This window comes from Condylura cristata, unplaced genomic scaffold (assembly GCF_000260355.1).
Source record: "Condylura cristata isolate star-nosed mole 26May11 unplaced genomic scaffold, ConCri1.0 scaffold00006, whole genome shotgun sequence".
NCBI classification, from domain to species: Eukaryota; Metazoa; Chordata; class Mammalia; order Eulipotyphla; family Talpidae; genus Condylura; species Condylura cristata.
The window spans coordinates 9,761,683-9,784,246 of NW_004567107.1; the positions used below are offsets into that span (position 1 = coordinate 9,761,683).

Below are 22,564 nucleotides of genomic sequence, written 5' to 3' on the forward strand. Positions count from 1 at the left end.
TTTGGCTCGGCGTCGGCCGCGCGGGGCGCGTCCTTTGTCTGCTCCGCGGCGCCGGGTGCCCGAGGCCCGCGCCCCGCTCTTTGGGTAGACAAAGCCGGGGTTGCCGCGATCCCCACCGGCTGGAGCGGGGCTCGCGCCACCCTCCTCCCGCCCTAACACCGCCTCTTCCCCTCGACGCCCGCTGATTGGTCCGCAGGCCTACAAAGAGGCCGGGAAGTGAGTGGGTCACGTGGGGTTGCGTGGCCTCCCATTGGTCGCAGGCGGTTGCCAATCGAGGAGGGCGGGTGGTCCGCGCTCGGCCCGGTCGCTCCCTCCGCGCTGGGGCCCGCCCGCGGGGCCGGCCGCCTGTCAGAGGGAGGTGGCGATGGTGCGCCCGGTGGCGGTGGCAGCTGCGGCGGCTTCCCTGGTCGGAGTGCAGGGAGGAGAAGATGACTGACCGACCGGCTGACTGACTGACTGAATGAATGAATGGCGGAGCCGAGCGCGCCATGAGGAGCCTGCCAAGCCTGGGCGGCCTCGCCCTGTTGTGCTGCGCCGCCGCCGCCGCCGCCGCCGCCTCAGCCACCTCGGCGGGGAATGTCACCGGTGGCGGCGGGGCCGTGGGGCAGGTGGAAGCCGCGCCCGGCCCAGGGCTTGGGGGCGAGCCCAGTCACCCCTTCCCTAAGGCCACGGCTCCCACAGCCCAGGCCCCCAGGACTACTGTCCACCGCCCCTTGGCTGCGTCCTCTTCAGCCCCGTCCCCGGAGACCACCAGTCCGCGCACGACCGCCGGACCCTCTCCCACCACCGTTCCGGCGCTGCTCGGCCTCTCGCCGCCCACCGTACGGACTGTGGAACGCGCTTCCGCCACCCCTCGGGCCACGGCCGGCCCGGAGCCGACCAACCTCTCGACGACCGCGGGCCCGGCGCCGACCACCCCTGCAGCGCCCACCGTTCTGGCGCCCACCACTGCCCTGACCCCGGTGCGCAGCAGCAGCAGCAGCAGCAGCAGCAGCACCACCACCACCACCACCACCACCACCACCCTCCCTCCAACCCTACCTGCCACCGAGGCTCCCTCTCCGCCTCCCCCAGGTGAGTCCCCGCTCCGCCTCGCCCGTGGGACCCTCCTGGCGGCTGCCCATCCTTCCCCCAGCCCCTGGCCGCTAGTGTTGGGCTCGGGCTGGATCGTTTCTCGCCGCAAAGGTCCCCAGATTTCCTCCCCAAGGGCACGTCCAAGCTCCAGCTAGCCTGTCTCCCTACCCCTCAATCTGGAAAGTCTTTTGTCCCCCCACGGGGCTATGGGGCCGGCTGCTGGGAGAAGGCACCCCACCTTCCAAAAGGGGCTTTCTGGCCTTTGTCAGGCGCCCCAGTGGGCGAAAACTTTCGGGTTCGGTTCAAGCACCCTGCCTCTCTACCTAGGTAATTTAGGGAAGTTGGAAAACCCTCAGAGTCCCACCCCAGGTCCAACGCTGAGGGTTAGCGATCCTCCAGTTTCCTTGTTCATTTCTCCTTGTTTATGTAAATATCAGATGTGCATGAGGCAGGTGGAAGAGAGATTCAGAGGATTTTGTTTATAAACAGTCGTGTAGACCACTTGAGGCCGGGGAGCGAGAGCGACATTGACAGAGAGTGTAATCCATGTTTTCCCTGCACATAAATGGATTCAATGGGTCATTTGGGACAGGTGTGTATCTAGGTTGAGCACATTTATAAATTAGGTTAAATCCTTTCCTTGGATCATTTTTTTTCTTCCTCAATTACAAGGTCAGTATGTTTGGAGGAATACACCTCTTAATCAGGGGTGCCCATTTCCCCCCATAAGGGAGAATGTTCAGTGTTGCTAGTGCTGATAAATGCCAATTTCTTTTTTGAGTCTATGTAGAAGGTAGGACTGTTTGTCCTGCTGGTGGAAAGTTAGAGAAAGAACTTCTGTTCTTTCCCTGTTTGATCTAAAGTGGGCCTAGAACAAAACCTACCTTATCAAGACATTAGGTGAGGGTTTCTGAATTCCTTTACTTTGGAGTAGAGATTCGTCTAAACCCTTTGGCTAGCTGTACTTATATTAATGGACCTCTGACCTAATTCTTAGTCTGGAGTCAGGTATGGACTTTGAACTGTAATTCTGTGTAGAGAGTTTCCCACATGATTTTGAGTATTAATTCAGTCTTGATCTTGGCATTGAAAGAAATAGAAATGCAGATTATTTACCCATAAAAAGCTAAGTTTGCACTGCTTTTAGCTTCAAGGAATGAATTAGTAGCTGGATTTTGACTGTAACCTTTTTAGGCCTTTCCTGGTAGAGAGATTGACATATTACTGAGAGAGAAACCGTGGTGGTTGAGGCCATTCTTCTGTTGGAATTTTAGCTCTGCTCCCTATTAACTGTACTCTTGGGCAGGTCACTTAGCCTCCCCATCTCTGAAATCACAATAATAGTGTGTACTTCCTAGGGTTACTGTGAAGATTATTTTAATACATCTAGTGTTTCAAACAGTTCCTGTTCAGAGTGAACACCATGTGTGTTAGTTATCCTTGGGTTAGCCTTTTGTGTGTAGAATAGAAAGCATTTGAGAAACCTAGTAGGGACTTCTGGTGATTTTTATTTATTTTAGTAAAATATAATAGAAAAGAATTAATTCAATTTTTCTGAAATTTGAAGCAGGCAGTAATATTGAAGTAGCAAGCTCACTTTTTTCAATGACTAATAGATGATAAAAAGTTTGTATAATTATATTACCTTTTATTAATTTTAAATCATAAAGGTAGTCTTTACTTTTGAGCAAAACAAGTGACAACAAAAAAGGCAACAACGAGAAGTTGACAAAGGAAAAAGTGAAAGTCACTCCTAGTCCAGTCAGTCCTGAAAAGTTAGTACTGTTAGCACTTTGATCTCTTTAGATATTTTCCTAGGCATACATGAAATAGACCTACAGTTTAAAAAATAATTTTGAAAGTTCAAAATAAAATAATGCTATATACTCATTGTTTCAGAGCTTGTTATAGTCCCTTGACTATATATCATGGACTCCTTTTAATTTTTTTCATGTTAGTCCCTAAGGTCTACCTTATTCTTCTGAACAGTTGCATTTTTCATTGTAACACTGCGTCGTATATCGTAATTCATCTACTTTATTCTTGATAACAGTTAGTTTCTTCTGAACACTAATTGCACAGAGATGAATGTGTTCTTGTTTTTCATGTATATGTTATATTCTCTGACACTTTTGACAGAGTTTCCTAAAATCCAAATCAATTTTAAGATAAATAAAACTGGATTGAATAATATTTGTCATTCAAAGGCTTTCAGGGCTTTTAGTAACTCCCACAGACTGACATATACTTATTTATGTCTGTGGTGGTCTTTGGGTCACAAAAGATTTAGAAGAATGTCCAACTTCAGTAAATTGTCTATTTTTTAGATCTTCTCCAGTTTGTACTTTTCTGTGAATTCATTATGGAGTGTCAATGTCTAGTTCTCAGCCACTGATATGACTTCGTGGACATATTGATAGGCAATTTTAGCTTCACAGTGACATAATCAAATATGACCTTTTCTAATCTGAGCATGGATCCTAGTCTACTTCAAACACTGAGCTCATCTTTTTGATGGAAAGAAAACTTTTAACTGAATCTGAGATACCCAAGTTGGCTTACAGAGTTGGCTTCTCTGGCATTTGGGAAGATGTTTGTACAGGGTATTTTATTTTAACCTTCCTGTAAGGACTGAATGCTGTTGATCATATATGATGTGATTAGGTAGGTCTTCTGGCTGGTCTTTGAATTAATGAATTTCTTTCATGGAGGTCTAGCTGAGAGCTCATACTTAGCCCTCAATTAGGGCCCTCTTTTGTTTACAGGGACACTGATCTGCAAACTGAAACTAATTGCCCAGGGAGCAGGCACATTTCTCCTGCAGACCTAGGTAAACATTTCACTGATTGGCTGACTGGGTAGGACATTTAAAGCAGGTTGAAGGCAGAGGCTGTGATATTTGAAGATATAGTAATCAGTTCGAGGCCAAGGTGATGACAAACTATTTGATTTTTTAAATTACGAACCTTTAAGGCTAGATTGGACTTTAGAAGCTACTACCTCTTAACATGATTCTACACTTTAAGAAATACTTCTATATGGCCCTCCCTGGTGGCACAGCGGGTTAAAGCACAACACTAAGAAGCTAAAGCTACTTCCACATGAGTTCAATTCCCGCCTGCCCTGGAGGTGACCACATGGCGAGGCAGACCTCTCCTGACCCGCCCGCTGCTCCCCTCAGCAGCGTACTTCGTGGACCTGCCTGTTCTGCTCCCCACTCTGTCTCTGGTGAAGCCTCTCACCGCCCCTGAGCCTCTGGCCTGTACCCCAGTTCTGTATGCACAAATAAATAAATCTTAAAAAAAAAAAAAAAGAAATACTTCTATAGACTGGCTATTGATATTTCTTCTCGTAGTTAAGAGAGAGTTTGCTCTCTCTGGGCCATGGCAGTTCTTTAGGGATTTCAGGACAGTGATCAGGTTCCCTCTGAGTCTAAACTACATAACTTCAGCTCCCTCAATTGTCCTTTACATGATATAGTTTCAAATTCCTTCACTCTCCTGGTCATCCCCCTCTTAACCTTTTTTAACCTTTTCTGTTTTTCCCAAAGTGTGAAACACAGAACTGAACATAATATTCCAGAGGTGCTCTCGCTGGTACATAGGAGAGAGGGCAGATACTTCCTTCTTTCTGGGTGCTTTTCTGCTGTTGAGTTGATGTAATTAGTTCCTAATCACAGTGGCTTTTTTGGCATCAACATTATGTTGTTGATTCATTGGGTTCATTAAGATAGTAAGTCTTTTTTTTTTTTTTTTAATTTTAAACACGTACCAGATGAATCTCCCTTTATTCCAGACTTGGAGATTGTTGTTATATTCTAAAGTAAAAGCTGAGGCATTTGCTAAACATGTAAAATTTAATCTGTTAGATTCAGATCCCATGTCTGTCAGTACACCCCACCTTGTTTGTTCATATTCACCTACGGGGTGTTCCAATAGACAGACTCTAAGGACAAGTTAGGGCAGGCTAGTCTTACTTCATAGGGGAGAGTAAGTTTATGGATGATAGAACAATTTGGAAGGGAAGGAATAGGAATTTAGATTTGTATCCAAGGGACGCTTCCAGCTCTAAAGTTCTGTGGTGATTTGGTATGCACCGTCAGAGTGCCTGCATTACTGCTCCCCTGAAAAGCCTGTATCATTTATTTGTGATCAAAGAGGATAGACTTTGTTTAAGCAAGCCCTAGAATTTAGAGTTAGAAAATTCTAACAATTATGACATGTAAACAGAATATCGCATGGATTTTATTCACATTCTGTGAATACAGGACCCTCCTAATTGTACTGGGAAATGTTTCTTCACCCTAAAATTGTCTATTGCTAGACTTAGGGTCTTAGTTGTTTGTGGTTATTTAAGAGATCCTTCCTATTCATTTTAAGTAAATAGAAGGTGATAAATGTTCACAACCTGTGGGGGTGAGTGTTCCAGAATTTAGAATTTTCCAGATTTCAGGAAATAATAAATACAAACTAGTGAAGTTTAGGGCAGCATCCTATACACAAACATCTGGAAATCTCTGCATGTATATTTGCACTGAATTGGCTAAAGACTATAAGTAGCCTAGCATTTGTTCAGTTCAGGTTTTGCTGCCAAATGAATTACAGAATAAATTCTGATTTTTGGACTGTTTGGTACTTAGCATAAGATTTGAGAGATTGTGGACCATTGTAATAGTAATTGCAAACACATGAAGCACGAAGTTCCAGGCACCATTTTTATTCCTTTACACTTATTCATTTATTTAATTCTCACAGTAGTTAGGTACAATCAATGTAGGGACTATTACCTCATTTCATAGATAAGGAATCAGGCTTAAGAAACCCAGCAATGACAAAGCCTAGATTCAGACCAAGTCATTCTGGTTCCACAATCCTTATTATTGGCATTAAATTGTTACACGGAAGAGAAGTGACGAAAGCCATTTTGCTAAAAATAATTAATCCCTGGATACTAATCTGAAAAATTTTCTACTGTTCTTTGGTACTTATACCCTTTACTAATTGTGATTTTTAAATTATGCCTCTAATTCTTCTTTTGATTAGGTCCTAATATGATTTGTGATAGAGAAATTAGTCTATAGTTTTCTTAGGGCCAGGATCAGAGACTTCTCAAATAGATCTTATTCCTGGCCTAGGTGTCCAGCTTTTTGTAGAAATTCCTTACTCTGATTAGTTTCTGGAACAACATAGTTAAACTTCCTAACATTAGTTTCAAATCTTCTAAATTATGTTCCAAGGAAGCCTTCTGGCTAGTTGAAAATTTACACATTGAAGTAATTTGACTAGGTCTTTTTATCTTGATTATTTTTAAAGACCCATAAAATTAAAGTGCACACTACTTTTCATCTCAGCATTTCTAAACATGTATATATTAACTTCCAGACGTCCTGGCACCTGTATAAAAAGAATGGAGGAAAAGTATCACAGTTCTGTTTTTACTGATGGGTAAATTATGGGTAGAGAGATTACTGCTCTGGGGCACTTAATAGATCAGAAGAGAACAGAAATGTAAGATCTTGTTTAATTGAAAGACAATCTTAGATGGTATTTTTAGTTACAAATAGTTTTAATTCACACTTTTTACCTTCATCTTGATTTTGTTTGTTTTCTTTAGGTATTACATAAAAATATTTATTACTAATGCTGAGATTATGTTACAGGTATCTCTTCTTGTGGTTTCTTAATCTTTTTTCAAGTATGCTTTTTGGCTTATATGTTTTTAGTAGCCTAGCTGCACAGGTAATTTTAAAAGGAGATTTTAAGAAATGTGTTGAAAAGTTACAGATTATGGATGGATATATATGTTTTTGAATCACAGTAAAGGTACTCAAAATAATCATCCTTTTAGAGAGATGGAAGTACATGAGATAAGTTTGTGTCAAAATAATTCTTTTGTTAATGTCGCTGTTGTGCAGATAATTATGGTCAGGAGAAATCTTTCCCAGTGATTTTTTTCTTCATTTAAAAACATCTTTTCAACAGTTTTCCTAAATTCCTCTGTGTGCTCCCCTGCTCTTGTCTCTTATTTGTAGCCCCATCCATTCTTTCATGTCCTTTAAGAAGCCAAATTATCCTCTCTACTTAACAATTTACTGCTTTGTCTTCCTTCAGTGCCTCCTCAAAGCCCAATTCTTCCAAGAAGTCTTTCTAGAGGAACAAAAGGTCCTTGAAGATGTCCTGGTAACAGGGCACACACTTTGCACTGAGTTGATCACTTTGCACTCAGACCAAATAAAACCCGTCTTTCTCAGTGACTTGACTTTTTTCCTATGGATTTGTTCTCAGTCTAATTTAGATTATTAAGCACACTTGTACACTAACACTTGCACTTGCCATGGTGTTAATTCTCCCCTTTTTTAAATGATTGGAGAAAAGACTTTAATTTTACTCTTTCCACCCATCAACCCTTCCACCCTCCTGCCATGAGGAACATAAAAATTGCCATAATAGAAGATATCTGCCTACCCACCCCCCAAATCACCTTAAATAAATAGTAAATTTCTTTTTTTATGTATGAATAATATGAGCTGTTTTTGTTGGGTTGTAGAATTTGGGCTGTATACCAATAAAAAAGGCTTAATTTGGTTGAGAAACAATATTTATTCTTTTGAATAACAAAATTTCCCTTGTAGAAATCTAATTAAAGTTAACAGTGAACAGAGCTTCTAATAATTAACAAGTGTGCAGTACTTTACAGTTTACAAGTTTGTTCTTAGGCTCTCTAAGACTCTGGCATCCATATTTTGTTGGTTCCTAGGGATTGTATGGGTAAATAAAGGTTTAGTTTCTGTCATTTGTAGGTATTTTTGGTGACTGTTAACCAAGTCGCTATATGGTTTTGGTGGGTTTCACATTTGTTGTCTTTTAAGTTTCTTCTGTTGAATGCAAATCTTTTGACTGAGTTAGCTGCCCATATTTACAGGATGGGAAAAAATGACGTTTGGAGAAAAGAATAGTTGCTTACTGTCTATTTTCTTTCTAGGGCTTTCTATAAGGCTGAATGTTATGGAAAGAGCTCAGGAGTAATTGACAGTTAAGTGGTGGCTAAAACTAAGTAATGAGATTGTAGGTCAGTTTTTTAGTTTCTTGTGTTTTTCTGAACTTTTCAAGTTTTTTTTTTCAATAAATATCTTTAATGTTATAGTCATAAAATTAATGAACAGAACAAAAAAATTAATTTAAAAAGTTGTGATAAGCGTATAAAGCTCTGTTTATATAAGACAAGTCAAGTACTCTTACCCAGAGCCGTTTAATTATAATTTCTGCCATTGACCCTGCATTAGGTGTGATGTTTGCTGAGCCTCAGTGAACTGTGGTTCTGAAGGAGATTGCTGAGACAATACCCAAGAAAGAAAGCTGTTCCTCAGACCTGAAAAATCTTAAACGTGATATATTTGAGATTGGTAACTTTATGGGAGATTTAAGTGAGATCTTAGGCAAAGACAGAAAACAGTGGTTCCTTCATTCTGTCAGGGGAATTTAAAGCATGCCCTTAAAAATTAAAGTTACTTAAAAAAAATTAAAGTTACTTATTGAAATATATCTTGTTTAAATTGTACAAGATTTGAAGTGACAGCATTGACTTTACCAATAGAAGTTCTTTATTTCTGCCTTTAAAGATACAGAGCTCTTCACTCTGTGCCCTCCCCGCTCCCAAAGTTTGGTTTCAGTCTATCCATTTATTTTTTGCAATTAGATCAGATGGAATTGCTTTTGTACTTGTAATATAACCACTGTTCTATCTGATATCTTTGCCAGAGAGATAGTGACACTCCCAAGAAAAGAGAAATTTATTCAGTTGGAAAAAGGAATGTATTCTGACTAGTCAGAGAGAAATGCTATGGAGTGAGAATGCTTTCAGCTTGGCTGGAGAATGTTATGTAACCTTCATTTAGTAAATTTTATACTCTTTTGATAATTGATTTTGGAAACTTTTGTTTCAGCCTCACATGCTTTTTAGACACTGGTATATTACCAGGGAATGTTACTCAATACTGGTTATTTATTTAAAAAAAAAATCTCATGCTTTTAATTGATACATATGAGCAAAAAGAAGAGGTTATGAGTAACATTGTTAATTGTAAGGAGAACCTCAGGTTTTCTATTTTAATTATGGAAATATTCATTAAAGGTGAAATTCCTTAAAAATATCATAGGGAAAGTTTAGATGTCTTTGGATTTAACAAGTTGTTTTTAGGGTTTTTTTTTTTTTTGGTCCTATCTGTTGTTTATAGGGATGAAATGGTAGTTTGAAAAGGATTAATGGAAATAATGTGGGCTTAGGGGGTTGCTTAGTATTCAAACATTCTGTTTTGTTTGTATATTGAAGTTTGATGAAAGGAAAAAATTGACCTTTTTCTGCTGTAAACTTCTCACTTGACACGGTAGCCTTTATAATGCTACAGTATGTTTTATCTCTTTGGTATGAACTGTATTTACAACATGGCTCCAGCTCCATTGATGTTGTGTGGGTTAATGAATAGTTATAGTGTGTACCAAAAACACAAAGCAACCTAGTTGTTGGGTATTATTATACTGAATTGTTGGTCTATTGCCTGCAAACCTATCCTGTTCAACTGGTTTTAGTTTTTAAGTTAGTATGTTGCTTCGACTTGTCCACAGAGGGAGAACTGAATGGTCCAGTTAATCAGTGGAATAGCAGTCAGAAGCACTAAATCCCAGTCTTTCTTTCCATCCTTTTGTGGTTTCCTGATCTTTGTGACTTAGTTTCTCTAACTCTAAAGTGAAACCTTGTTCCTCCAGTCTTCCAGAGCTTTAGAGAAATAACACATGCAAATTATGGTGGGCTTTTCTCAAACACAAAAGGTTTTATAGAATTCAAAGTATTTTCTAGTATTCTTTCCTGATTACATGTTTCATATCAGTTTATATTATAATATGATAGCTTTTAAGTAAACACAACAAAAAATAAGCTTATGTATTTTACATGAGTTTTTGTTATGCAACCTTTATTTTCATGGTATTTTGTAACTAACTTACTTGTATAATTTATAGACAATTATGTTTTGGTATTTTCCAGAGGACTGGGATGCTTCAGTATTGTTTTTTTCCCCATAATACCTTGAGAAAACAAAAAAAAAAAAGTCTTTATTCCATATTAAACTCAAATGTGTTCTGCTTTTGTAAATCTTAAATTGCTTTTTTTGATCAGTTTAAAATGGATCCAACTTAATTGTTTTCTATTACAAAAAATAGTGTATTTTCACATTAGAAGATGGGAAAAGTATAAAGGTAAAAAATGAACCTAGAGCTTACTAAAACTAGAATTTTAGTGGTAAAGAATTTTTTTTTTTTTTTACTTCGGTATTACTTTAACCTCCTCCCTGCCATTGAGATAATTCTATATGGGTATGTTGACTTGGAAACTCTCTCTAATATATTTTAAATATTTCAACAATTTGAAATGGGACATCTTTTGAATGAAGTTGAAAGTGTTGTTGGTGGTGATTTTACTATGTTACAAAGTTGCTTGCTTCCAATATTCTTTCTACAAAAAGTAGTTAAAAGAAATCATTGACTCTAATATTTTATTACTGCATACATTGCTCCATTTCTCACAATAATGAATGAGATTGATTATTTGTTATGAAAACAGAGGTATGTTAAAGTTAATAATCTTCTGAAGTCAGCTATGACAGCTCAACAACAGAAAGAATTAGTCTAAGATTCTATGTGATATTGTACCTGCGACTTGGTACTCCTTGTCAGATCCAAACTAGTGACTATTTTTCTTGTATCTGCTCTAACACAATCATGATTTTTCTAGGTTTCAGATGGGTTCAAAAAACCCAAAGCGGTTTGAAGCCAAGTCATATTTGCTATTTTCAGTTTTATGATGAGAGAAGATGAGGTGCCTATTGGCTCTGCTTGTATGTTGCTAGAAAAGGCTCAGTTGTGTGCTAAAGAATATGCCAGAGACTGAGCCTTCAGGAAACTGATATTTCCCTTACATAATGATCTTTATTCTCTAAAATTTTGTGAATATAATGCTATAAATTTTTTTAAAGATTTATTTATTTACAGATACAGAATTGGGGTACAGGCCAGAGGTGCAGGGGCGGCGAGAGGATTCACCAGAGACAGAGTGGGAAGCAGAACAGGCAGATCGACGAAGTACACTGCTGAGGGGAGTCCTGGGCGGTCAGGAGAGGTCTGCCACACCATGTGGGTCACCTCCAGGGCAGTTGGGAATCAAACTCATGCGAAAGTGGCTTTAGCTTCTTAGGGCTGTGCTTTAACCCGCTGCACCATCAGGGAAGGCCTAATGCTATAACTTTTAAATCAAAGCAATAATGAAGCATGGTATCATTGAGAGAGGATTAAGTTAATCAATGCATGTAAAACACTTAATTCAGCCATGCTTAATAATCAACACAAATTAATAATCAGTGCACAGTAAACACTCAAAGTTAGCTATCATCACAGTTATTACCTGTTTTCAATGTTTAAAAAACAGCAAAGTGTCAATTCTATCTAAGTAAATTTTCCCATTTCCTTGACACAGTCTGTAGGCTGGCAACATAATGGTTATCAGGAAAATGTGTGTACTGTCACAGAACGTTTTTAAACAAGTTTTTCAGAGGGGCAGCATGGGACCAACACCTTTGGCATTGACTACCTTCTCCGGAGGGATTTGCTGCAGCAGGGCCAGCATTATCCTATGCCGTGTTGCCAAATACAGTGGTAATGCTGCTGCTCAGAACTGGGCTAAATGGAAGCTTTTTGTCAAAAAGCAAAGGCAGAGATAGGACTCCAAGGGACCACTGAAACAACTGTTATCCAGTTCTGGCAGATGTGTACTTCTTTGGAATCTTTTGTAGGTAGCCACCAGTGACTCAGTAAAGTGAAAATGAGACTGGGCCATAGAAAGACATGACCTCTCAATTTTATATTGGCTGCACATTGATATTTTTGAAAGTCTGCCAAATTTGACATGCACATACACAGTGCAAGTCACATGATCTCCTAGTTCTATACCATCATCTGTAATGTGAGCATTTTAGTACTAACCTAATAGGGTTCTTGAATGTTGATCTAGAATTCAAACCTGACTCTGTCTGACTTAAAAGTCTGCTCTTTATTCTTTTGACTAAACTGTGCTGCGTTGCCAAAACAGATGGGAGCAGCCGAAAATGAAATAAAGCATTGAGTGGTTTCAGAGCACATTTTGGGTTCTGTTTCTGTTGCTTCCCTAGCCTCCCCCAGTGAACATATATATATGTATGTTGTCCTCAGCACTCTCTGAATTCCACAGTGACTCAGTTTAACTTCAGTAGCTACTGTGGAAATCAAAATTATATCACAGAGTGTTCTTGGAGATATGGGGATGGAATGGAAGAGGAGTTAATGGTAGAAATAAGATGAGAGTAAACAGAGAAAGACAACCAGATTAGAAGTAAAGCAGAATTTATCAATAACCCGGTGTTTGTCTACTCAGGGCCAGAGGACTGGTATGGAGACAGTGTAATGCTTATTCACATTTGGCAAGAAATATCACATACTGCAAAGTGGTAGTATTGATTGTTCTTGATTTGACAATAAAACCTTTCATCTTTAACTTAATATGCACTCTAGATTAAGAGGCTGATGCAAGGCAATATGGTGTAAAAAAAACAACAGATGATATTTGACTTTATAAAAGTCATAGAAAAATCTCAGCCTTGCAAATATGATTCATACTTCTGCCAGTCACCTGAGGATACATTCCTCCTCCTATTTTATAAATACTCCTCACTCAAAGGTTACCTATCTCTCAGATCAGACAAAGAAGAAACTATTATTTTGAGTGTAAATCCAGCATCTTCTGATCTAGTTAAACAACACATTGACAGATCAAAGACACAGACATTGACAGATCATAGACATACACATTGACAGATCAGACATAGACAATTTTGGAACATTTGTTTTTATTAGAAAGAATTGTTTAAGTTTGTATGACATCATCACTCAATAGCAATATGTTTTGTTACCTTCTATGAATGTACAGATGTAGTGGTCAGGTCAAACTGGGTTGTCAGAAAAGTCATGATGAATTTTTGCTTGAAAAACAAAAATGTTTCATGGTTTTTCCAACAACCCAATATATGACTACATTTGTGGAGAATGCATATATATAATGTAAAAATCTGTCATATCACTATTAACAAAATAATTTAATATATTTATTCTTGAATATGATAACTATTTAATCACCATACATGACACCAGCCCATAAGTGTCAGTTTGACTTAAAACTTCACCATAGTCTGTCTCTCCTCATTCTCTTCCTGGAACTTTAATCTCTAGAAGAATCGAGTTGCTTATATTCTCCCCTAAATATCATGTTCATCATCATTATCATTATTAACAAAACAGTCATCAGTGGAGTTCTTACTCTGCCAGGTTCTAAGAGTCTCAAATAAATTATCATGGCCTTATATGATTCTTAAAAAACAAAAACAAAAACAAAAACAAAAATACATAGTAAGAAATATGTATTATTATCCCCACTTTACTAAGTAGGATCTGAGGCTTTGACAATTTAAATACAATGAGCAAAATCTCTTAGCTGGTAAAGTGTGGAAACTTGATTCAAATTCAGATCTGTCTAGCCTTAGCACCTCCTCTCTTAATCGCTAAGCTAAGTGGCCTCTTGTTACTTAGGTTGTTTCCTGTGCTTGGAATGTCCTTCTCTTCAGTTTCAGTAAGAGTCTTAATTGAAATAGAAACCAGTGCTTACCGATTTAATCAGAAGTGGAATTAATTAAAAGAATATGGACAAGGTCAAAATCATGCCACACAGTGGTCCACTGAAGATGCCACTGATCCTGCTACCGAGTAGTAGATGCTATGCTTTGAACCACTGACACGTTACTGAATGGGATGCAGCTGTTTGTCATACTGCAGCCACCTTCCCACCTGCCACCAGAGAAAAGGCCTCATACTTATTCCTCTGGATTGTCAGTTGCTAATGACAAGCCAGTTGAAGGGTGCCTGTAAGTGCTGGAGCCTCAGCCACTTGCCCTTGCCCTGGCTGCAGTGAAGGCAAGGAAAACAATAATTTGGCATTTATGAACCTCTGTGCTGAGATAACAAGGCTTATTTCCCCAAATAGGCAGGGATTCTGAAATAGTGGGAAATTATGCTGTTACTAGGCTACCAAGAAGAATGCCAGATGTCTACCACATCCTTTTCTTTCACCTGACTTATTTGTCCTTGAAAAATAGCCACACTACCTCTTTTACTATTGTACTTGATACATTATAGTACTATTATACATTTTGTATCTTTTGATTATTTGCTTTCTAAGGTTTCTTTTTTTAAGCTTTCTTGTTTCTGTAACTGATTCCTTTATAACTTGTTCTCAAATAGCTTAAGGCTATGTACTGATGGCTGTGCTCTCTAACATCTACATAGGATAATGTTCAGCACACAGTAAGTACCCAATAAATAGTTGAATTATACTGAGACATAAGTCTCCCCGACCATCACCTGGAAAATCTTAAATTTCATAAGGGCAGGGATTTTTTGTCTCTTCTCTCTTTTAGCCATTGTATCTTCAGCCCCTGGATTAATTCCTACCATGTGGGAAGCCCTGAGTAAATATGTATCAACTACATGAGTACTCCTAAAATAGTAAATTCTATATTTCTGTCTGAAAAGCCGTTCAGTGGCACTATGTTATAATTTCTAACTAGACCACACGTGAGGCCAGAAACTGCCCTGTTCATCTCTGTCTACCTCCTCCTCCTCCTACCTGAAGCATAACCAGAAAAGAGTAATTTGGAATTCTTTCCCAGACCAACCACCATACTCACAGGCCACAAAAGTGGCCTTCAAGTGCCATAGCTGCTTGACATGAAATTGTTTTTTTGGTCCTTTGTATAACTAGCTACTATATCCTGAGATTTCATCTATTCCGGGAAGAAAAAGCTGTTGGGCAAACTGTCCTGTATCCTGTTTTAAAACAGTGTAATAACCCAGGGCAGTAGCATTTCACTTTGAAGAATGAGGAAATGATGGCCTGTAGTTGTGAAATGACTTGTACAAAGACAGTGGAATAGCAGAAATGTACTGTTGGCCAGAATTCTGTAGCTTTTAGTGGCTAGCTTTTTGGAGGGAACAAAAGCAAAATTAAGTCAAGCCAAAAAAGAACTTTTATCCAAGCTAACTTAAGATCAATACTGTCATCTCTGGAACCAGACTACCTAGATGTGAATAATTTTCTCTGCCACTTACTGTGTGACCTCTATTTCCTGACCTGTAAAATGGGCATAATAATTGCTTCTACCTCACAGGGCTATTATAAAGATTAACTGATAACATGTGAAATATTTAGAATGCCTGTCATAAATAGGTCTTCTCTTACCTGTTCATTATATTGTTAGATTTGACTACTTACTTATATTACTTCTAATCTTTTTCATTCTTAACTTCCTCTAACCCTTTTGATTTTGAGCTAGTAATGTTACCTCATTTTATAAAAACCTGAGTCTAAGATGAAGTTGAGTTTTTGCCCAAGAGTTACATAGCTCAGAAATACTGGTTATCTGGGATTCAAACTGAATATATCGTATCGATAGTTTTTTGTTTTCATATCAATAGTTTTAAGGTCTTGACAAAACATATAATAAAATTAGGGTGGGGTGAGTGCTTTCTAGCCACTGTTGTTAGTTTCATCTTTTCCCTCCTGCCATTCTCATTCTCCTTCCTATTTTGTAGTCCTTGTTTTTCTGTCCCCCCCCCCCATAGATTTGTTTACTACATTCTTTGATTTTCCTCCTGATTCTTTAGATTTGTAGTAGAAAGAATGCACTTTTCTTGACATATCAAAGCTTATCCTCACATGCTATTCTGACTGCCCATTTTTAAAAAAGATTATTTATTTATACAGAACTGGGGTACAGGGCAGAGATGCAGGGGTGGTGAGAGGATTCACCAGAGACAGAGTGGGCTGACTGACAAGGTACACTGCTGAGGGAAGCAGCGGGCAGGTCAGGAGAGGTCTGCCACTCCATGTGGATCACCTCCGGGGTGGGCATCGAACTCATGCTGAAGTGGCTTTAGCTTCTTAGTGCTGTGCTTTAACCTGCTGCACCACCAGGGAGGGCTCCCTGACTGCCCATTTTAATTTCACTTTTTTTTGCTAGCTTAACTGATCTGTACAGTGGGTAGGTTTCCAGAAGAGATGACCTAGATATCTATTATAAGTCAGATGAGTAATTTAATAGTTTAGGCAGGAGGGTATTTAAGGGCAAATAGTCTAAATCCAGAATTTAGGACCATTTCAGCTGGTGTTAAAAGTGAAACTCAAGTTTGAGAGAAATTGAGACAGTATCAAAAGTTGATACTGAATCCTTACAAAACTTTGTAACTTGGTAAAGTACTTGGTGTATTAATCATTGCTTAACTTTGGTATAAAACTTCTGTTGAGAAATTCTGAAAGGACTCCAGACATTTGCTGCAAAAAAAAAAAAAAAATCGCTGAAACTTACTATTTTAGGGAATTGTTTTTCTTAGCATGTGATATTTCTTGTTAATAACAAGTCTTCTAATGGTTTATTGGAAAGTACATATATATTTCTCTGCTATATTTCTTTTAGTTGATAATCTCATATAATCAGTTACTCATTTAGAAATATGAAAATGTTCATTTTTTAAAATTGAGGTATCATTGACATAGCATCTATTAGTTTCAGATGTACTTTCTATTTCCTTATTGGTTAACCAATCTACAGTAGTACTTCCTCTTGTGTGTCTTCTCCAAGTTTTGGGGGAAGGGTGGTATTCAGATAGCATTTCAAATACCTCTTTTCACTCACTTTTGTGTCTCACCATGCTAAAACTAGCGTTCAACTGTGTTTCACTCAGGTGGCTCAGCTTGAGTTTGCATTCCTTTTTATTTGAGTAATAGGCAAGAGTATGCTTTTGTCAATAGGTTTTATTGGGTTTTCCATGCTAACAAAATAAGGTACTTTTATTTATTTATCAGATCTTTATGATCACCTGCTATGAACCTAGTGCTGTGCTAGGTGGGTGGTGGGGAGACATTTAATATGTGGTTTCTGTCCTTGAGGGCATAATGGAGGCTATAGAAAACCAGGCTAAAAATATAAGTTCCTACAAAATGATGTGCACAGGTGGAGTGAAGAGGGGAGTTCTTGCCCAAACTTTTGCAAGTTAGGGATGACCAGTCTGCAGGTTTCTTGTTTGGAGGAAGTTTTCCCTGAGCTGAGCCTTAAACAAGTAGGCAGAGGAGAAAAAGAGGACACCCTAGGAAAAGGGAAGCAGCATGTGAACACATATTAAAGCACACACATGTGACTCAAGGAGGGGAAGAAAGATGTATGTGAGGAGGCAGTAGGGTGAGGCTAGAGCTAGAATGACTAGCCATCAGCAAGTAATGAGGAACTTTCTATGTCATGTTCATAAATTTATTCTAAAAGCAATGAAGAAATATAAGCCAGGAAGTGACTTGGTGTGGTGTACATTTGTGTTCTCCTGAAAGAGTTAAGTGCTTCCCCAGCAAAGATAATTAGAGAGCACTGACTGTCTCTGAACTTTTCCCAGCATTAATTTTAGGTTAAAGGGTGTACATGCTAAGATAATGGTAATAATTGGAAGGGTACATGAATTAATTTTGCATCCTCCCTTATTAAGCAAATATTTCAAACCTATTTTGCTTGGTATAGCACACAGATTTAGATGCCTAAAATTAGAGACTTGACAAATAAAGTTAGCAATTAGTGCTGGACCTCTTCATGAATTCAGTGTTAGGTGGAAGAAATCCAAGTGCCTTCTGTGTGCCAGGCACTATGCTCAGAGCAGAGGGTAGTATGGTGAAAGAACGCCTTAGGGATTTACAGTTTGGTGGAAGGACAGACTTGTATGCAAAGGCTTTAGGGTACTTATGTTGTGAATTCCTTTACATTTCCACTTCCCATCCTCACTGCAAAGTTTGGATGATTCACATATAACATTGTAAAAATTTAAGGTAAAAATTTAAGGTGTGTTGTGATGACTTAATAGACATCTGTGTTGCAAAATGTTTACACAGTAAAGTTAGTTAACACATCTCCCCTCACATAATTACCATTCTTACTCTTATGGTGGGAATATAAATGTCTACCAAGAGAGCCAATCATACTAGTCAATGACATGAAATAATGAATGTAGCTATACTTCAGTCTTTAACTTCCCTAACATCATATGTTCTTCTTCCCCCTTAGCCCTCACCCCCTTAGTATACTGTTTACCCTGACAAAGCAGTGCATATTTATTTTTGAGGTAGTTTTCCTCCACTCTTGTTTTTGTTCTTTCCAACACTGTCCCACACAGTATTGTTGGGCCTGGAAGGATGCTGTCACTAGTGCTTAAAGTGCAAGCACTACCGGCATATTGACTAGATTCGAATTCCCATCTCCATCGTCTACCTTTCTGTCAGCCTGCTTTATAAAGATGGGAATATTCCTAGGAGGTAGTGTTGCTAAAATACTTAAAATAGTGAAAGCACAGAGAAATAATTCAGATTCAATAAATCTGATTAAAATCATCTTTGGAATAGCAACTAATCTATTTTCTAAAGTTCAGGAAATTTCATTAAAATGCATTTAAACCAACCGACCTTATTCAAATTAATCTTGGTGAAGAGCTATTGCCTAGTATGCATATTTGAAATCTGACCTGTTCTTCAGGGGATCGGTAAATGATTTTGCTTTCACAAACAAAAGTCTTAACAAAATATGCCTTCATACGTTGCATAAAGACACCCTATAAACTTGTTTATTATGGAAAATTTTGAAACTGTAGAATATATAAATGTAAATAAAATATAAATATAAAAAAAAAAAGAAGAGCCTTATACCTATCTGCACCTGGATATCCATCCAGCCGATTCTGTGTCATCATACCCCTGTCTGCTTATCTTGCACCTGCATTATTTCAAAATAAAATCCAGACATCATTTCACCTTTGAATATTTAAGAATGCATTTCTAAAGTAAAAATTCTCCTGTTTTCTTAAACAACCACGATTCAGTTATACCTAAACAAAAGAAATACTGTCAAATATAGTCAGTGAAGTATTTCTGATAAGGGGCCAAGTCTTTTTTCTTTTCAATTTGTTGCCTTTTATTGAGGTAACATTGGTTTATAACACTGTAGATGGCATGGAGGTTAGGGTCACTCCCTTCGGGGTTCTGTTGCACACCACACTGCCACCAAGGCACTGAATTCCTCCACCCTAGTCCATTGTGCCCTTTCACACTTTGCTCTCCCCTGTCTCCCTCTCCCTCTTGTATACTCAATTGTAGAGTCAGATTTCTAGGGTTGGTTTATAGTTTCTTTTTTTCCTACTCTTTGTTTTATTTCTATATATTCCATATATAAGGGAGACTATCCAGTATTTGTCTTTCTCCCTCTGACTTAATTTGCTTAGCATAATCCTCTCTGACCCTTTTTGTAAACTAAATACTACATTTGGTTGGTCATTTTTTGGGAGAAGCAATGAAAATTGGTAGCTTCTTTGGTTGTTATTTTTGTCATTGCCAGCAATTTCTTAGAAGCCAACTGAGGATGAAAGCTAGTAATGTTAAGGACTCCTTGAGTTGTTTGGTTAAAACAACTGGGTACAGATTATTATTCAGTTTTTCCATGAGAATGAACTGACCCAAGCAATGACTGGTCAGCAGTTACATAAACTGCAAAAAACTTCTGTTGAAATTTACCATTTCAGTGGAAGCTCATTCTATATATATTTATTTATCTTAAGAAACTTACTATTTACATTTATTTTGAAATGTTTATTACCCACATTATTTTTATAGCAAGGACATTCTTCTCTTTGATCACCTAATTTTTTTTTCTTGTTGTCTTGGAATTTTAAGTTACTTTCACCTTCTCTGTCCTTTTCTAATTTTTAACTGGTAGAATCAGTTTAGGGCTAATATAGGACAAATGTTGGTCTCCAGCAGAGGGTCAGTTGCAACTTTGAAAACAACTCAGGCAAATGGTCTATTGGTGGTAGAACTTTTCATTATAAAAAGGTCTTTTCAAATTCCAGGATATTGGTTGCTTGGTCACTGAAGAGTCTGCACTACCATTCACTTGCACCCTGGGTATCTGAGCAGACAGGTTAGGAATGTACTGCTCATTTTGAATGGGGAAAAAGGATAGAGATTGCATCATCCAAGTCAAACATTCTTCATCTGATATGCAGTTGATACAACATTGGTCTTTCAGGGTATATCCTAACATGCAGGTCATTTCTGTTTTGAGTGGTGCCATCTTTGACAGCAGCCACATACCTGTCATATGCATTTACAGACTGACTTCTGGAGGGCACTGATGAAAGTACATTGCTTTCTGGGCCTCTGGGAGTGAGTTAAATCGTTTTAATGGGTATGATTTGGTTTTGTCAATAAAATACCCTATGTACCTCACTCCTTATACCCATTTTTTTATTTTGGGGGGCTTAGACCTTAGAATTTCTCCCAAGTTTTATATATTGTCCACTCAGTGATTAGCAAAATGATAGTGCTGATGAAATGTGTGTTCGATACTGGTTCATTTTTATATTTGGATTGTTTATTCCCCTGGGCTTTCCAACTGCGGGAGCCCTGCACCAACTCCTACTTTGGAAAATATCTGAGTGGGCAGACTTGTTTGCCACATTGCCCTCATTGTCTGTCTTTGTTTACGCAGCTGAAAAGCTGTACTTGTCTCTTACATAGCCGGGCATGAATATCAAGGTCTCAGGAGCTGTTAAAATGGGTAAAGAAACTGTTTTGGGAAGGGAAAGGATGAAAGTTGTTATCTGATAGCGACATAATTCACAAAGAAGGTGCTCTTTTAGGGAAGACCATAATGACTTTAGGTGATTATAAAGCACAACCCTGATAAAATTTTTATGGGCCTATTTTATTAGTCTGATTTTATGCAGTTTCCCTACCTTTTGGGCAAGAGATGTTGATAATTCACTGGCACCTGTGGTCTGTTTTTGCTACAAAGGAGAACTAGGTTTTTAAGACTTGAACATACCACTCAGCCCAAGTAATGATAATTTCCTGTGGTCATAATAACATGCATTTGCTTTTGGCATTTATTTTTCTGGTCATCTTTGTTTTTCAGCCGATTACTGTAGCAGATACTAAAAGGTCGCTTATCTTTATTATTTACTAGACCGTTCTTTACACTGTAGTCAGAATTATGTATCTAAAATGTAGATCTGATCATTCCATTCTCTTTTGTATAAAATTCTCCCCTGAAGACCCAGTTGCCCTTAAGAAAGCTCTTCCTCTGTTAACATGCCCGCCTCAAATTCTATGGTGGAACACAATGAACTTTCTTCAGTTTTCTATGGTACAGTGTTCTCTTACCACCAAGTCATCACACACAGGCTACCCCCTTGCACTTGGGACATTCTTCCCCACTGCTCTTACCTTAGCCAAGCCTCCTTATTTGTTGTGTGCCAGTTTAGATTTCTTCCTCTGGAAAGTATTAATTAGATACATAAACACATACCATGTTTTCCCATAATGTGTGTATATATTTCCAGTCTAGTACTTAATGTTTTTTTTATTTTTCTCTGGGGCTTTAAGACTGAAAGCTATATGGAGACAGGGGCTATACCTTTCTTCCACAACTGTACATCTTTAGCATCTAGAAATTATGTTCTCCATTGCCAAATGTTTGAATTAATAATCTTATGCTTTGCCGGGAATCTTTTCTTCATCAGTGTTAGAGAAGAATTAGGGTTCTCTGTTTTCATGCCCTTGGTACTTTTCTTCATAGTACTTAGACATATTTTTTTATTACTTCAATTATTTATTTTTTTAAGATTTTCTTTTTTAAAGATTTATTTATTTATGCATATAGCAGTGGGTACAGGCCAGAGGTGCAGGAGCCGTGAGAGGATTCACCAGAGACAGAGTGGGGAGCAGAACAGGAAGATCAGCGAAGTACATTGCTGAGGGGAGCAGCGGGCGAGACAGGAGCAGTCTGCTGCGCCATGTGGGTCACCTCCAGGGTGGGGATAGAACTCACACTGAAACGGCTTGCAGCTGGCTTGCAATGCTGTGCTTTAACTCTAACTCGCTGCACCACCAGGGAGGGCCCTACTTTAATTATTTAGTGAGACTTTATTTTAAATTGTTTGAACCTACAAACCTTGTCTAGAAGCACATGTAAGGAACATTCAAAAGGAAAACTGCATACACTTACTATATGCTTCCTTTTATACCTAAAACACTTCTTCCTCCAACCCTCTCTCTCCCCGTATTTCCCTTCTCTGCATGGGTTTCCTTCCACCATTTAACTACCTTCTAACACATGAGATATTTAACTTGTTTACTTGTTATATGCCTGCCCCTCCAAAAGATATAAGACCCACGAGGGCATGACTTTTGATCTATTTAATTTACTGTTGCATGCACACAATCCAATAAGTCAATGTATATATATATGGAGTAACTGTAAATCCATGCCCTTAGA

At 38.6% G+C, this 22,564-nt stretch overlaps 1 protein-coding gene across 1 annotated transcript in view; it reads left to right on the forward strand.

Annotated features, from left to right (window-relative positions):
* The first annotated feature begins 348 nt into the window (after positions 1-348).
* MEGF9 (multiple EGF-like-domains 9) overlaps positions 349-22,564 on the forward strand; it is a 78,221-nt gene continuing 56,005 nt past the window's right edge. The window contains exon 1 of the mRNA XM_004677393.2: positions 349-1,074. Coding sequence (XP_004677450.1) covers positions 465-1,074 — 610 coding nt within the window. The 5' untranslated portion in view covers positions 349-464. The remainder of the gene's footprint in view (positions 1,075-22,564) is intronic.